We start from the raw sequence: 19,132 nt of genomic DNA, 5'->3' as shown, positions 1-19,132 counted from the left end.
GAATTGTGCTGGCTGCCGAAGCCTGTCGCACTCCTCTGGGGCAATGATTAATGCATGACAGATGAAATGAAATGATATTGGAGAGTGTTGCTGGAATGAAATATGACAGGAAACCTGGAGTACCCGTAGAAAATCCTGTCCCGCCTCTGCTTTTTTCCAGCACAAATCTCTCATGAAGTGACCAGGATTTGAACCATGGGACTCAGCGGTGAGAGGGTGACGCGCTGCCGCCTGAGCCATGGAGGTTCTTTGTGTGCCAAAAGCCTGGATTACATTCCAAAACCTCTCCGGAGTGCTCATATGGAGTGAGGGCACACGATGATGTTGATGCTGATTCGTTTGTCAGATGGAGACGTAAAGCTTTGAGCAGACCCCATGGCGTTATTCGACAGGAGTAGGCTAAGTGCCGACACTGGGTCTCACAATCTTCCTACCTCATCATTATCATCCCACATACGGACACGCAGGTCGCCTATGGACGTCAAATAGAAAGACCTGCACCAGGCGAGCCGAACATGTCCTCGGACACTCCCTGCACTAAAAGCCATACGATAAATAAAGTGTGATTTGGCTTGATCTTGTAGATCCGACCTGATGATACTTGCAGGTAGAATGTCAGAGGGTCCATGGAAGCTCTCTTTGTAAGTCATGTGTGAACATATCCATAAGGAGATGAAGAGAAGTAGTGAGAGCAGTGATCCTTGATGTACACTGACAGTCCGGGAAAGCTGTTGGAGATACCTGAGCCTACTGCTGTGTCCATAAAGCATTTGTATCTATCTGATAAGCTCCTTGGGTACTCCCAGTGTAACTAGATTACTAACAGGTAGGCCATTCCGGGGAGTGGCGCTGTCATTGGCTGGTGCGCGTGACGTCACTCTGAGGATTGTGCTACAGCCAGATTCAATGCATTATGTGTTACAGGGTACAGTTAGCTGAGTGTTCTTGAGTTAATCGTGTTAGATATTTTAATTACATTCCGCTTAGTCAAGTACCTTTATAAGACATAACATTTATCATTTAAAAGTAATTTAAAAAAATAGCGCCCCAAATCTGTAGCTGTAATGATACCCATACACTTACAGTGGCAATTGCAAAATTGAGAAAAATGGTGCAAATGTTGTCAACCAATCATTATTATTTCTTGTACTTGTAACATCAATGTCATTTCCATGCCAGTTAGGAAACGTTTGGAAGGGTTCAGCATCTTCCTTCAATTTTATTTTTTAACAAGAAGCCCAACAGTTGATAGTTATGCGGGAGGAAATATGCAGAACAAAATCTGTTTGGGATTGATTTTATCAGCTCTTTGACACCATAACATCCATTTAGCCCATAAGTAATATTTTGGAAAGCAGTGATAAATTATATCCTCAGTTTTATAAGCCATATTTTTACATTCTGCAACAACGCAGTTATTCCTGCATTTACTAATTTTACTTCATCCTTGCACTAAATAACAGCAATTATTCTAAACTTCAGTCACACATTGTAATAATTCGCTTAATAAACACGCAATAACCGATTAAACAGCTAACCAGAAACCGCTTACTAATGTTACCGCTTGGAACACGCTGTCCTCGCAGTGACGTCACAAGCTACGAGAGCATTTAGCGCGGGAAAGTGATTCTGGCACCCCCTGGGGTACTTCATGATCACGTAATGCATACCGGATGAGCTCATCATCACCACCATCACTATTAAAACTGTAGGAAGGGAACATCATGGACTATATATGAGGCAGAACTGCAGTTATCAAGCCACAATTATGATTAATGCACAAACGTGAAAACTGTGGTGCAACAAGTATAAATTTTATTGTGGCTTGTTGGTGATGAGAAGCCTGTCAGTCGCCATTTGAATCACACTTCACATTATTTTCAACCCCCCCCAAAAAGGATGCATTTAATAATGGGATAGCAACTAATGATTCGGGAAAAGAATATCATAATCCTCAAACTGTCTCCTTAGATACATCTTAAAAGGAAGTTCAAAAGCCTCTGTTCAAAATATTCCATTTAATGCTGTTGAGACAAACCCCTCTCTTGATTGATGTACTGTATTCAGGAATAACCCTTTTACATATTAATAAAATACATTTTCTACTAAGCCTTTAGCTTGTCATTCATCTGTGAGTGGTTGGAGTTAGATTAAAGGTAAATTTTAGCACTACCAGGACATTCTCATATTTACCACCCCCTGTGGGTGGGGGACACAAATTAAGATTACACCCACGGTATACCCTGCCTGCCGTAAGAGGCCACTGAAAGGGGCCCCACAACTTGGGAGCGTGGGTTGGCGACCACGGGGCCCTTAGCTGAGAGCTGGCATTGCTTCCACTTGTGCCAGGCTCCTCACTTCATCTGTCCTCTCTGACCTCCCTTGGTCACCTCTTCTTCTTTTCCAACCCTGATGATAGTAGAGCATTCGAGGCCCAAGGGAGTCTTTCATTTTCACGCCCTTCGTGGCCCTTGCCTTTCTTTGTCCCTTACTTCATTTTTCGAAGTGACGTATCCCTTCTTTATTTTCTCTCTCTCTACCCCCTGTGGGTGGGGGACACTGACGAAAAATACACCCATGGTATCCTCTGCCTGTCGTAAAAGGCGACTAAAGGGGCAACCAAGGGATGATTGAATTAGAACTATGAAACTACTTGTGATTAGTACCATCACGCTAGGAACACCATGAGTCACCTTTAATTGCGAGTAGTACCACTATGTTTGGTATGAAGTAGAATTGTGATTAGTAGCAGCAGAGAGTAGGTTCACTGTGGGTTTACAGTACCTGTGATTACTACCATTATATGCAGAACACCACGGGCTTACATTGCCTGTGATTAGTACCATTATGTGAGCGACACCTTGGGTCTGCATTGCCTGTGATTAGTACACGTAGGTGAGGAACACCATGGGTTTGTATTGCCTCTGAGAGGCACCATTATGTGAGAAACACCATAGGTCTGCATTACTTGTGCGACGTACAATACTTGTGATTAGTACCATAACATGTGGAACACCATGAGTGTATGCTACTTTTGAGTAGTACCACAACATGAGAAATACCATGGTTCTAGTTTATTAGCGATTGTGAGGGGCTCTTCACCTGAATTTTGGACCCCTGTAGACAACAAGCATCATCGATTCAAGATTGTGCTTTGGAAGCAGTCTCTTGGTCAGTAATACCATTGTTTTAAGTTCATGTTCATTGTCTTTTTGAATTCTAGTCAGTGGATGAATTTTTTATTTTTAAATTGTTGTTACATTTTTTATCATTAGGGGCCAATGACCTAGCTATTAGACCCTTTTAAACAATCATCATCATCATCATCATCATATTTACCTATTGCAGATTTGAGTGATAATATTTATTTAACTCGGACTAGCTCACTGGCTGTTCCATTGAGATACCGAGCAAAGAGTCATTTTATTGAGTGTGCATTGAAGTCCGATCTTCTTAATTGACTGGATATGTATAGAAGATACATCTTACTCTTCTCTTCTCTTTTCAAGTAGTGCATGATTTATTTCTTGAATTAACTCCTTTCTCTTATTCTCAAGCATGCAAGCAGGATATTAGCTGAGACTGGTTAATTATATTATTCCCTTTCAGAAGTAGTTTGAAGGTTTGTTGAATTTGGTTTGACTGCATAGTGACGTTTTTTGCATTTTGATGCACTGAATTTTTATTATACTATAAGTGTAGTCAACTTCTAAGAGAAAGTCCTTCGTCTCTCATGTAAGTATACTCCTATTTAATGTATTGTATGTTTGTATGATTACATTTTAAAAATTTGTTTCAGCTTTTCTTGCTATATCAGGTCATTTCTTACTTGTATTATATATACTGTACATATTAAATGTGCCCATAGCTAATAATATATTCAATTTACCTCCAACGATATTTTTTTTCTGGCTGTTAATTTGTTCTTTGTGGTATCATGTTACATTTTTAAAAATCAGTTGTTTTAGCCTCTGGTTGTAGGAGTATTCCCTTTTAATACTTATTTTCATGCTAACATAGACTGTGAACTTACTTTATGTGCTGATTTAAGTAGAAGATATTGTGAAAAGCTGTGCAATAGGTAATTTGTTAAGGTCTTACACCCCTTGTATCATGTGTTTTTTAGTCACTACTAATTTCAGTCATGCTGTGTTTCTTGAAAACATACAATCCATACAATAACAGTTTTCTCTTCCTTGATACTTCAATATTATTTTCTTCTTGGTAAAGTAAATCTGATACTGTATTTCAAACACAAAAACTGTGGGTCTTCTGTAAACGAACCAAGTTCTCCTTAAAATGTACTTCAATTTTCTTCGATACATTTCTTGTTTATAGATTTCAATAATTAATCTCTTTTTTTTATTTCTTCTTCTTCTTCTTTCCTTTATTATTTTTTATTTCTCTCTCTTTTCTTGTTTTACAACTAATATTTTTAATGTTAGATTGTTGCAAGAGTTTTTGGCCATGTTCCGGGCTTTAAAAAAAAAAAATATTTGTTCCTGGTAGTTGCTAACAAGGAAACCCTTCCAACTGTAAGTCTCCAATCTGATTAAGATTTGGTACGACTTCAGTAGAAATGCTTTATTCAGCCATATCATATATTTAGCACCTGTTTTGGGGTGTCAGAGTTTGCTAATTAAGCACCGTATGGACAGGAGTGAGTGGCGGGAAGCAGGTAGAGGTGGGACAGCCAACCAGTTCATATGTCATGCTCTCATTCTTTCTCTCTTGCACACGAAGTACTTCACCACCTCTACCTGCTTGCCGCTGCTCACTCCTGTCTACACGGTGCTTAAATGAGCAAACTTTGACACTCCAAAACAGGAGCTATATATACGACTAGGCGTCTAATTTGATATGGCTGAATGAAGCATTCCTACTGAAATTGTCTTACCGAATCTCGATCAGACTTACAGTTCGAAGGGTTTCCTTGTAAGCGATACAATTGCTAGCTTCTCACCTATGGTGTCCTATCATATCCTAGTCAATGCAGTTGATACCTTATAACATTTTTATTCATAAATCCATTACTTCATAGAAATGACAGCAACGGTTCAACTGCTAGGTTGCAGATCTCCTGAAATTGTTGGGCAGCCTGCACATCAGTTTGACTTTGATTGAGATGGAAGTTGACTGCGTGATACTTATACCTGTTAATAAATTTGTTGAGATTTGGTTGAGATTTCCCAAAACATGTTTGGTTTAATAAATATAGTTTTTCTTCCATTTAATGAGTGTATTGATCAAGGTGGATTCAAATAAACTATTTTAAATAGTTATATTATACATACTTATACCTTTACAAAGGTGAAAAATGAGTGTGTCCTCCTAATTCAATACAATAAATATTCCGTCATTAGACGGAGTAAACAAATTCAAACATGTTTCGGCTCGTTTGAGCCATCTTCAGTGTAAAATGAGGGGAGTTTGAAATAATTTATATAATATAAGTTGAAAAAATGCTAAAAAACATAATGAAGGAGCAAATGAAAAAACAAACAAAAGAGAGCCTAGATGGAAACAAAATTAGCACAAATATACAATATTTACATCAAAATGCGGAGCAAAAAACAACTCGCTGCGAAAAAATTCAGTGAAAAGGTGTTAATTTAAAATAATAATAGAAACTAAAAACTGTAAACCTAAGAAAACAAAGGAATGAAAAAACAAATGATGCAGATGGAAATGAAACAACAGTAGCACATGGTGAGGTTGTGGACCTCATAGTTTACAAAATATTGTTTAGTAACAATAATAAAACAGGTCGAAATCACTGTCGAAAATCATCCTTGTAGAAACCCATCACATTAAATTGGTCAGGAGGGGAGCGGGAGCAAACATTTTTGAGAAACCAAGCCTGATATAACGTGCAGGCGAAAAGCCTGTGACAAGGAAAAAACACCAATGAAATTTAAAGCTTTAGAAACAGCAGCATTCTCAATATCTTCTCAATCTAGCGGTCTCTTTCTTGATTATTGTCTCATAATGTTGGCTGGTGTCTTGCCTTATTATAAAGGGTCAGAAGGGCCGCGATATAAAATTGAGAAGCTGTGTTAGGCAGAAGACAGATGCATAGTAAACTGTAAGTGATCTAGTGGAAACCGTCAATGAAGTTCTAATCTGTAATGTAATCTGGACTTAACCATTATGCGCAACAGCAACAACACTTTATCCTTCTATATATACAGGAAACCCATCCATACCATCAATACCATCCATCAGACCTCTGTGCACCCAGACATACAAAAAAAGCAGCTTACAATAGCATGGTTCTCAGAGCATTAACTGTCCCTTTATCTCGCAAGAATTACAAAAAAGAAATTAATACCATTTACAATATTGCAGAACACAATGGTTTCAGAAGAACCTTCGTCAGCAGAATCAACAGATACAAAAGCAGACCCAAGACTACCCTAGAAAAAGATTCTGCTCCTAAAGAAAAGTTTTCCACATTCACTTTCAATAATAGTAACATTTACCAAATTTCTAATATTTTTAAGAAACACAACATCAAAATAGCTTATAGAACCTCCCACACCAACTCCAAACGCATTTTCAATCTACACACTGTCAACAATAACTATAACAACATTAACAACAAATATTTGAACTCTGGAGTTTACAAATTAAAATGCCAATCCTGTAATTCCAGCTATATTGGACAAACAGGCCGCAATTTTGTCATAAGAAACGCCGAACATCGCAACACTCTCAAACATAATCGTTTCTCAGCTATGAGTGAACATCATAAAGCATCCAGCCACGAATACGCTTCAATAGATAAAGACCTCAAGATCTTGCATTATGAGCAAAAAGGCACCTTGCTCAACGTTCTCGAGAGCATCCACATCGATTTAGATCAGTTTATGAACCCCTCTCACAATTTAAATGAAGTCAGCGAGATAAAGAACATTCTACTTGAAACATTCATTCCATATATTTGTCAGATTTTCCATAACACAAAGCAAATCCCACCTCCATCTCTCCAACTCACCACACCTCACACCAGCCCTGGACCACCCCTTCCCCCTCCGCTCCTTCCATCCTAGCAAACACAGTCGAACCAACAATAGACTCGATCACGCGAACGAGACCCTTATTTTGAGAAGGCCAGGCCATTTGAGAGGACAACCACCTGCTAAACACCGTAAGTTTAAGCTTTCTTCACACCCATTCTACACTTTTTACTTATCACCCCACGTTTCTCACACAACCTTATTTTTCCATTACAGATTAGAACTTCATTGACGGTTTCCACTAGATCACTTACAGTTTACTATGCATATGTCTTCTACCAAACTCAGCTTCTCAATTTTATATCGCGGCCCTTCCGACCCTTTATAATAAGGCAAGACACCAGCCAACATTATGAAACAATAATCAAGAACGGGACCGCTAGATTGAGAAGATATTGAGAATGCTGCTGTTTCTAAAGCTTTAAATTTCATTGGTGTTTTTTCCTTGTCACAGGCTTTTCGCCTGCACGTTATATCAGGCTTGGTTTCTCAAAAATGTTTGCTCCCGCTCCCCTCCTGACCAATCTAATGTGATGGGTTTCTACAAGGATGATTTTCGACAGTGATTTCAACCTGTTTTATTATTGTTACTAAACAATATTTTGTAAACTATGAGGTCCACAACCTCACCATGTGCTACTATTGTTTCATTTCCATCTGCATCATTTGTTTTTTCATTCCTTTGTTTTCTTAGGTTAACACAGTTTTTAGTTTCTATTATTATTTTAAATTAACACCTTTTCACTGAATTTTGTCGCAGTGAGTTGTTTTTTGCTCCGCATATTGATGTAAATATTGTATATTTGTGCTAATTTTGTTTCCATCTAGGCTCTCTTTTGTTTGTTTTTTCATTTGCTCCTTCATTATGTTTTTTAGCATTTTTTCAACTTATATTATGTAAATTATTTCAAACTCCCCTCATTTTTCACTGAAGAGTGCTCAAACGAGCCGAAACATGTTTGAATTGGTTTACTCCATCTAATGACGGAATATTTATTGTATTGAATTAGGAGGACACTCTCATTTTTCACCTTTGTAAAGTGAAAACCGTCAATACGGAATGATTCTAATATCTTGTAATACTTATACCTGTCGTAATGTTATTGGGTAAATGCGGACTATACCAACAGAGTTCTTTAACATGCTCAAACACACTTGCGTGCGTCTGTTCTTACTTTAAGCACTTTATTGCATAAGTTAACTGCAATAGAACTTTGTTTTCCAGTTGCAGTAATGAGTCAAACCATAAAGTCCAGGTGGAAACATGCATGCTGATTTTGACATATCAAATTATGAACTTTATATTTTCAAATCATATTAACAAAATACATAAACATGTTCATTACACGTTCCCATTTCAGGTATAGAAAATGACGTTGGGCATATGACGTCTCCTACTCTGCTGCGAAATTTGCTATGACTGCCTGACAAGATTCCACTTGGATTTTGCCAACAGCCCATCAAATTTCCTCCTCTATCTCGTGGATGTAGTGGGGTTTATTGATATGCACCAATGATTTAAGATAATCCCAAAGAAAAAAAATTGCAAGGGGTTAGGGCACATGACCTTGGTGGCCATTGTTGGTCACCATTATATGAGATGAGGCAATCAGGAAACCACTCATGGAGCAACCTATTTGTTTCGCAGGAAGTGTGACAGGTGGCACCATCCTGCTGAAACCACAAGTCTTGAACATTCATTCCATTGAAACAAAACCACAAAAAATCTCTCCCCATCGCACAGTATCTGGTTCCATTAATTGTCACAGTTTGTCCTGGCTCATCTTCAAAAAAATAAGGGCTGATGATGCCACCTGCGTAAAAGCCATACCAAATAGTCACTCACTTTGGATGCATTTCCCTTTCTTGAATCATAAAATGATTTACTGACCCCCAGATATGGCAGTTCTCTTTATTGAAAAATATGTATTAATGGAAGCGTGCCTCGTCACTAATGATGATGATCCTTGCAAAACTGTCATCTTCCTGCCATCTTAGCCTGTGAAATTTTGCTTCTTCTGATTGTCCTCCTTCAGCTGCTGCGTTAACTGAATTTTGTAAAGGTGGTAATGGAGATAATACTGGAGAATTCGCTATACTGAAGAATATTCTCTGTCCAATTCCTAGGAATGGCGAAGGACAGATTTAATTGGACTAACAGCCACACTAGCATGAGCCATCTCAATATTTTGCTCAGATTGGCCAGAACGAGGATGCTCAGAACTTTTAATATTCATTGTTGAACCAGTTTCATTGAACTTTAGTGTAAGTCTAGGAACTGTTGATTCATTTGGTGCTTCTTTACACCCTAGAATCATGTGAAGACGTCCAACAGTTGCTGCATAATGTTCTGCATTCTGATAAAATGTTTTCACAATTAGCACGCATTGTGCAATAGTAAACTGCTCCGTGGCTTAACACACAATGAAGAAATGTGAGAAATTCAAACTGGAGCAACATTTGGAATATTTATGGATACTGAAACTGTACGCAACAATGTCGACAACTGAGAAACAAAAATATACTGTGCATTTCAAAACCAGTGCACTTTTTGAAGGACCCTATAGAAATTAAAACTAGTTTCCAGTATTGTATTTTACATTATAAAAGAATTACTAATTTGGGAGTTCATATATAACAAATTTATGCAGATTTACTCTTATGACTAGAGGGGAGAAGGAAGGAAAAGGTCAGATTAGACTTGCAGACAAGCCCCTGGAATTAGTGGAGATGTTCAAATACCTGGGGAGTGAATTAATGGAGAATGCTCGACTGGATGCTGAAATTTGTAAGAGGATTCAAGCTGGAAGCTGTTTCTATCATAGTGTAAGAAACATGTTATGGGACAAAGATGTGCCAGTGAAAGCAGAGGAAACTCCATAACTTATGGAGCAGAAACTTGGACAATCACAAACAAGGATGAGAGTCGAATACAGGCAGCAGAAATGATGATCTTGAGGAGTATGATACAGAAGAGTAGAAGAGACAAAATAAAGAATGAGAAAATACAGGATGAAATTGGAGTGGAAAAAATGAGTGATAGAATAGAGAAGAGCTGATTAAGCTGGTTTGGGCACATAAAGCGAATGAGTGATGAAAGAATGTCAAAAAGGTGATGGAAATGCAAATGCAAGGAAGTAGTAGTTACGGACGACCACGACTGAGATGGAAGGACACAATCCAACGCAGTATTAGAGAAAGAAACCTGGACTGGGACACAGTGTTGGAGGAGGAGTGGTGGAAAGACCAAAGAAAGTGGAGAGGAACCATATTTGCCCCTACCCAGCTACAGCTGGATAATGGGAAATGATGATGATGATTATTATTATTATTATTATTATTATTATTATTATTATTATTATTATTATTATTATTATTATTATTACTCCAATTACTAGATAATATTTAAAAACAATTTGCTTCAGTAAACTCCTAAAATTTTAGTATAGGTGAAACTTTCTGAAATAGATTGTTTATGAGAAAGATTACTTTAAGTTCAAAGGTGAAACAATTTCCATACCCTAAAAAAGTTCCTCTTGACCTTTATTAACCTGTTAAAGATACCAAGAATTGTCGCAGATACCATTAACAGATTAGAGTAGATGTAGTAGTTACATAGAAATGAAAATGTTAGTGCAGGATAGGGTGGCACAGAGAGCTGCATCAAGCCAGTCTGTGGATTGATGACCAAAACATTTTGTTTATGGATGTATCTCCCTTTTGTCATAAAGTGAAACTGTTTGGAATTCCTTTGGTGATAAGTTATACCCCAAGTCAAAATGCAGGGTGAATCACCTAGAAATAGCACTGCAAATATTTCTGACATAGATGTTCAGTTGATGATGTTTTTTTCACAGAATGGAAGTGCATACAGGGGCTCACAAATGTAACCCATACAGACGTTCTTATCATTGTTTTTAAAGTGATTTTTGAACATTAAATTTATGATTTTTTTAAAATGGAACAGTGCCTTTTTTGATACAAAGAAAATAAAAGTAGAGACAACTAGAATCACATTGCTTTCATTGCAGGGTCCTAGTTAATGAAATTAGAGATGGGTATATTACAAGCTAGTGTAGACAGAGGTAGCAATAAAAAGAAGAGATAAAGATGACCAAGAAAAAAACAAAATGATAATTAATGTGCTTTGTACTTGTATCTTCTTTCCGTTGCTCCCTTTGTCCATATTAGCCTTTGTACAGTATTTTCCTCTTCGTTCCTACTTCCTGTCCTCATGTGCTCCCAGTAAGTTAAAATACCAGGAAGGATAAGCCAAATTCTTGTCATAAAATTTAACTAGAGGTAGACATAGTAATGTTTAATGTACATAGTTTTTTTTTCAAGTTGGCAGTATGTGTGGTGTTCCAATGTTTTTTTCTTGTGGTTGGTAGTTTAATGCATGTTTGTAGCCTGGGATGCTGTGTTCTGTTTTATGGTGTGGACTACTGTCTGATATTTCTTCTATACCACATTATTTACCATCTTCAGAGATTGATACTGTGCTGTCTATTTGTTGGAACTTCCTGTTTGATGATTTTCCTTATGATCCATAAGTCTCGAAACAAAGTGCCACTTCATATATTTTCTTTTTTGTCTTATTAAGAATTATATTAATTGTAAATACATGAGAGATGTTTTGTGTGTGAAATTCAAGCCAACTACATTGAATTTTTCTGCATTCTATTTCTGATCATTGTATTCCTGGCCAGTAGTCGGGAAATTTGATTGAAATCACGCGTTTAGTTGTTTGAACAAATCTATAATTTAAAATAATTTATATATAACTTTGTGTTATGAGAGAATATTTAGTACCCTTAATAAAATTAAAAACAGTCACATCACTGTTTACAGTGGCTTTTATTTTTTATAATGATTTTGACTCAGAATATTTAGTAGTTTCTATCTGAGGAATTTAAGAGACTAATATGTTAAAGAATGTTGATAATTGATGTTTAGGAAACACTCCTATGAAGTGTTGAGTATATTGTGGTATTCGTTTGTCTAAAGGTTTAGGAATATAGACTTTGAGTCCTACCATATCAATTCTCTTTGTTTCTTTTCATACTATCCTTCTCTCCCTGCATCATTCTGTCTACATTCCTTGTTTTGTGTTTGTCTTTGTATTGCTTATTCACAAGAAATGTTGCTGTAACATTGTGGTAAATCTTCGAAGTGAAGCTTCACGGTGTGTAGAATTTAGTTCTTTTTCCGGGTTGAACCGTGTTGCTGTTTTCTGTACAGTTTGCTGATGTTTCAAATACATTGCAGTATTCTTTGTCAAGGCGACTGAAGTACCCACTACTCGATCCATGGTAATCAGTCTCCCAGGCAGTAATCAAGTCACTGCAATGTATTTGAAACGTCAGCAAATTGTACAGAAAACAGCAACATGGCTCAACCTGGAAAAACAAACCTAAATAATTGTGGTAAATATTTGCTTGGTGTTTGCTTTATGAAAAGTTTTTGGAGATTGTGTTGATATGTAATGAGGTAAATAGTGTTGCATTTTACAGGAACTTACGAAAATTTCTTGATGGCAGCCTGGTATCACTTCACTTGAATTTGCAACCACTGAAAGATGGAGGAATTACCATTTCATTTCACTAGTTAATTTAAACTTTGTTTGTTGTATAGTATATTTCAGTTTGTGAATGATTGATACTTGAAGCTTACAAACCTGAGAAGGAAGTAGATCTTTTAAAGAGTGAATCTGTGAGATCAGAGACCTTAGGAATGTCTGTCCCGTTTTGATATTTTGAAGCTTGTAGGAGGAAACTCTTATTGCTTACTCTGCTGGTCAAATTTTTTCAGATTTTAGATTTTCAATTATTATATAACTTTGATATAATTTTTTTTTTGCTAGGGGCTTTACGTCGCACCGACACAGATAGGTCTTATGGCGACGATGGGATAGGAAAGGCCTAGGAGTTGGAAGGAAGCGGCCGTGGCCTTAATTAAGGTGCAGCCCCAGCATTTGCCTGGTGTGAAAATGGGAAACCACGGAAAACCATTTTCAGGGCTGCCGATAGTGGGATTCGAACCTACTATCTCCCGGATGCAAGCTCACAGCAGCGCACCTCTACACGCATGGCCACCTCGCCCGGTGACATAATTTAAACATTTTATTTAGTAACATAAAGAAAGAAAGAAAGAAAGAAAGAAAGAAATAACCCCTGAATCTGAACAACTTCAATACAGGAGTTGACCATAAACAGTTTTGTGTAGCTGTACAGTAAATATTTTTTTTGTTCTTTCAAATTATGTAGTTATTCAAAAGTGAATAAAATGATAATATTAACAGTATTCTCATTTGTCTATATAATTTAAAAATATGTACAGGTATCCCTGACTATGCATGAGCTTACTTTATGCATTTTCATTATTTTAAAAAGCCAGTTAAAAAATCAGTCACCTTGTGCACAGTCAGGTGAATTGTAGCTTTGACAAGGCAGCATCGTGCTGCATGCAGTCTCACAGAAGGTGCAGGACTAATACGCTCTATTGTTGGAGCCTTCTTGAATAAAAACCTTACAGGAAAGAGAGATGTGAACATCCTGAGTGCACAGTAGACATAGTCAGAGCTACAGGAATTTCAGAATGAACTTTAAGAACAATAAGAAATCGAGCAGAGAAAATGAAGTTGTAAAAATGCAGCATCACTGTCAACAGATAGGATAACACATTTAAGGACAGTTATGAAGATTTAGGAAAGGAGAATTGACCATGAAAATTGTTGTTTCGTTATTGATCTTAATTATTGTGGCAAGAGTAAAATGAAAAGTAAGGATGTTCTTTCAGTAAGAGTTAGGAAAACTTACATTATACCTAATTGATCATAGTATGCTTAAAAGTCTTGAAATACACAATTCAAAGGTGTCAGTTCATTTATAAAAGTGAGACTTAACATACCTCTTTTATATTTGTTTAATACTTCTCGACATGATGCAACCTCATCTCTTGTCATTCATTTTTAGTTCTCAGGTGTAAAGTTTTCATTTTTCTTTATCCTTCTGAAGAAAATACTTACCGTTATCTTGTCCACGATAAATTGAACTCACTTAACGTAATTTGATGTTTCATGATTATTTCACAGAACTAATTAATCATGTAAAGCGAGGGACACCTGTATATTTACTCATCAGAAATTGAATTAAAGATAGCTGCCATAGTGAGGTCTGTGCTTGGCCCTGAAAATGTAATACGAGGGCTTGGCAATTAACAGTAAGGATGTCAGACTCGTACAGCCGAGTAACAGTTGACTATGGGATGACAAAGACAAGATATGTTGCCATTGATGCTTTCATGGCCCGTACTTACAGACGTGATATAGGCTTTTGGGCATATGCCATGTCAAGAAAATCAGGTGAAATTCTTTACGTTTTGCAGAGAACTCTTGTGGACAGTCGAGATTTTTTTCTGAAGATGCAGAGCAAAGTTTTCTGCGATATGTAAAGAATTTCACCTTATTTCCTTGATACAGCATAAGCCCATGTCTAGAGGACAAGATACCTCAGCGCACTTGACAAACTCAGATTGTCAGCGCCATATGTATGGGCCACTCCATCTTTGAAGTTGTTGCAGGCTGTCAGCTTTCTAAGGGCCACCATGTCAATAGCGTACCGTGAGTATGTGGATTCAAGCAAACCCACTGCCACCAGGGTCAACTGTCATGGCGTATGCTACGTTGATGATGGGTCACAGTCACTAGCTCAGACAGTGTGAGCGGAATGATGGACCACAGTGCAGCATATCACTCCTCAGTTCAATGCTGGACAATGATGATGTGTGTATGAGCAGACATATCATGTGGACCCATCTCCTCGCCACGGGGTACAGGATCTATTATCCCGTGAGGGTACCTCTGCCCAATACCCGTCACAAGGCATGACGACTCAGATGGGCAAAAGAACACTGCTATTGGGTGCTTGAAACATAGACATGGACGTACCCCTTGGTATGTGCTGGTGATGGTATCCTCATATGGGGACTGTTCACGTGGGATGAAATGGGACCCCTGGCACATTTGTCAACGTCCCTCACCAGCAAACTTTACAGGAACCTGCTGGCAGATCATGTTCACCCCTTATGTTTGCCTCCAGCACCCTAGGAAGCAACCTGTACCTACAACAAGACAATGCTCCATCCCATCGCTCCCAAATTGTGGTTCGGTGAGCACTCAGCGGATGTGAAAATCCTTGCCTAGCCTCTGAGGAACCCCAATCTCAATCCCATTGAGCACATCTGGGATGCTGTCAAGAGGGATGTGCATCCTCAACTAATCTTCGTGAATTATGGGAGGCTCTGCAGCCTTTAAGGACATTAAGGAAGGAAGAACAGAGAAGAATAGAGGCATTTGAGATGTGGATTTGGAGAAGAAGTGTAATAAGCTGGGAAGATAGAATATCAAATCAGGAAGTTTTGAAGAGAGTGGGAGAAGTGAGGAGCATGCTGACCGTAATCCAGAAAAGGAAGAAAAATTGGATAGTGCATAATCTAAGACATAATACTTTACTACAAGTAGCAATGGAAGGGATGATAATAGGAACACAAGGAAGGGGAAGGAGACAATATGAGTTATCAGGTAACATTAGAAAAAGAAAGGAAGATTATGCAGAAGTGAAGAAAAGGGCACAAGATCGAGAGATGTGGAGATCACAGCCATGAGTGGACCTGCCAGATGGCAGAACAACCCATGATGATGATGATGATGATGATGATGATGATGATGATGATGATGCAGCAATTGTGGACGAGTATCGCTCCCCGACTCTTCGGTGTCTTGTGGAGTATGTACCCCACCACATCGCCGCCATCATCAAGGCAAAAGGGAGTGCTACATGTTTCTAGACAGATATCTCTAATTCACTTGCTCATGAGTGTAACTTTATTTTTGCTGATTTGAGCTGCATAATGTCAGTGTTATTATAGAAAAACATCTTTCATATGCGAAAAATGGTTGAGGAAGTGTGGTTGGTGGTAAAGGGAGAAGTGAGAAAACAGTATATAGAGACAGTGTGGAGAAATGTCATCCTTACAATGTGGGGAAACTATCATAAGAGGAGGAGGACGATTTCAAAGTTAAAATAAAGTAACTTAATTCATTGTCAGGTGTCAGTACAATATGCAGCAGTATAGTGAAAATGTTCAAACTTACTGTTCATGAAATATTGGCTTTTGCTCAAAATAAATAACTTTTATTTGGTATCTTCTGGTAATGTGAATGGTCGTGAATATCGTGCCAATGAAAGGTCTCTGATCTTCAGGTCTCATATTGGTGAATAAATCCTCCATCTTTATAGATGCTGTATAACACATGTTGTATGGTGATTGTTGCTCAAATAATTTTGAATGAAAATGTATGTGCCAGATCCTGGGTGTTGGTGTATTTCAGCTAACAATAATTTTGTGTTCTTCAGCTATAAACTTACATTCTCCTCTTTGGACAGGAAGTGCAAGTGTAGCTTCTTAAAATCAACAGTTGATTCTATCTGTCTGGTAATGTGTTGAAAATTTTAAAAAATGTAGACTTGACCTTAAGTTACTTGGAAAGTAAGAAGAGGAATTTGGTGCAGGGAGCACATTTTTGGCTTTGTTTTCTATATTTTGCAACATAAATTAGTGCATGGATTTTTCACAGCCCTGTTTCCAAAGGGAGGAATAGTTTCTAAAGCTGCCTTCAAGTGTTTTTTCTATAATTGGAGTGTTCTTGTTCAAAATTCCAGTCGGTTACCATTATCTAATTTGTGATGCAACATTGTTACTTCAACTGGATTCATATGCTAATATTGTTACCAGTTTTATGTCTTCTTGCTTTCTTCAGCAGCATAGCCGATAACAAAGACTTCCACAGTCGTTCTATCGAGAGTGACAACCCTTTCCTGTACTGTACTTTGAGTGTTCCTAATGACAAGGTAAGCAGTATTTTTTATGAAGTAAAAGATGGGTTCTGTTTCTTGCAATAAATTCCTCCCATTCACAGGAAGTAGTAAATCTGTTTTCAAATTTCCGTTGACTGAAAATAAAAGCTAGTTGAAAGTAGTGCATCTGTTTGCTGTTGCAATGAGAAAGAAAACCATTTGTCTAAATAAGATAACTTCAGTCACCTTTCATTGGATCAAAGAATATATGGGAATTCAGGGGAATGAAAGAATGAACTATCTAGCTAAAATTGCAGCAAGTTATTTAGATACTACACTCATGTTCATAAAAAACAGAACACCTTGAAAGACTAGAGACAGGAAGTTCATATTCACAGGATATATGTTCATTAGTATGTTCTGTAGAAACTATTAGCATTTCAGTCATCTAGGTTCAGCATGTGTCCTGTTGCTTAGTAGGCACTGGGTTCTCCATGGGCACTGATAACTTGTTCCATGCATGATGGCATCAACACATATAAGGCGTGAATGGCGCTGCATTCACTTGGTTCCATAGTTCATCTTTGGTGGTTGGCATTGGGTCAAAGGGCCGCACCCGTTGTTTCACCATATCCTACATATTTTCGATTGGCGACAAATCCGGTGATCAGGCGGGCCAGGGCAACAGTCTGACATCCTGTGACAACAAGAAGGCACGTGTTTGTGCAGCAACATGTGGTCGCGCATGAAATTGGGTCTGCGGTGTCGTGCAGAAAGGGTATGGCTATGGGTCGCAGCATGTCATTCACGTAGGTCGAACTGGTCAGAGTGCCCTGGGCACGCACCAACTGTGCTTTGTGGTTGTACCCAATAGCACCCCAACCATAAGGCCTTGAGTTGGTGCTGTATGTCTTCAGCGTATCAAAATGCGGCCATCATTTTCAAATAAACAGAACCTTGATTTGTCCGAAAACACTATCTGCTACCATTCCCATCCCCATCGACGTCATTCCATACACCATTGCAGTTTAGCATGTTTACGCACATTAGTCAGAGATAGGCGGAGAAGTGGACGACGCGCTGATAACCTAGACCTTAAATAAACGGCGACACACTGTCGTTCCTGATAGATTACCATATGTTACACTGTTCTGCTGTTGCGCCAGAGCCGAGTAGGATGCAGGTCTCTCCTTGCAATGCCATTCAGATAAGGTATCGATCTTCTCGGGGAGGGGTCTGGGTGGTGCGATCAGACTCATCTCGTCGTGTTCTACGGCCTTCTGCGAACCATTCCGTACACACCCGTTGCACTGCCGACACACTTCGTCCCACATGAGCAGCAATTTCCCGGGTAGATGCATCACGCTCTGTCATGCCAATAATGCGCCCTCTTTCAAACTCGCTCATTTGACAGTACGGTTCTTGCATACATCTGCGAGGCATCCTGCATGTCTGCTCAAGTCACACTGATCCATTACCTTCGGTTTATAGCAACAACGAGAGCCGCAGGCACATTTTACCAGTCGGTGGTGGTGCGCCGAGATATCAATGTGGACCTTGAACCGGAGGGCCGACATGGTTTAAATGCTAATCATTTCTTCAGAACATACTAATGCACATGTCCTGTGAATATGAACTTCATATCTCTAGTCTTTCAAGGTGTTCTTGTTTTTATGATTATGGGTGTATATCCTATTGAGAATGCTTCTCAAACTAAACTGTTCATTCCCATCATCTACCGTAGACTTTCTGTATCTCCTGGGCCTAATTACATACTTGTGCAATTCTGTACAAACCATGGCTGCTCATACCTCCACAGAATGAGTTTATTACTTCACCACGCAGCAACTGCCCACAGAAGTCAAGGCAGATCGTTCTTCATCTCGTGACAGATTGCAAGGGAATGTCCTACAGTACTACAGGCTTTTCCCTTACCACAAGTACTTAAACATCACATCATCACTATCGGCATTCTGAGCTTAATCAGATTGCTCTTCCATAAACTTTGAGAATAACATGATTGTACAATAATTTGCAGGCTCTGTAAATATCTCAGGGCATAATGAAAGGTGAAGCATGGGTGTTGTCTTTTTTATCTACTAAATAAAAAAGGTAGTGTGATATTCACTTTCTAAAAAATTTGTGAAAATCAAGGAAAAACTGGAGAAGCTGACTTTGGTCTGGGAAATTAAGGGAAGTCTCCCTAATATTTAAAATATCAGGGAAGTTTCCCAGTTATGAAACTTGAGGGGAATA

The 19,132-nt window shown here is 38.4% G+C and overlaps 1 protein-coding gene across 3 annotated transcripts in view; it reads left to right on the top strand.

Annotated features, from left to right (window-relative positions):
• The window catches only part of Rbcn-3B (WD repeat-containing protein Rbcn-3B), a 438,089-nt gene that overhangs the window by 119,687 nt on the left and 299,270 nt on the right, over positions 1 to 19,132 (top strand). For all 3 annotated transcript variants that reach the window (XM_067147119.2, XM_067147118.2, XM_067147117.2), the window contains exon 9: positions 16,840 to 16,930. In XM_067147119.2, coding sequence (XP_067003220.2) covers positions 16,840 to 16,930 — 91 coding nt within the window. The remainder of the gene's footprint in view (positions 1 to 16,839; positions 16,931 to 19,132) is intronic.

Source organism: Anabrus simplex, chromosome 5 (genome assembly GCF_040414725.1).
Source record: "Anabrus simplex isolate iqAnaSimp1 chromosome 5, ASM4041472v1, whole genome shotgun sequence".
Lineage (NCBI taxonomy): Eukaryota > Metazoa > Arthropoda > Insecta > Orthoptera > Tettigoniidae > Anabrus > Anabrus simplex.
The sequence above is the reverse complement of the archived record's forward strand: the minus strand, read 5'-3'. Positions and strand labels throughout refer to the sequence as shown.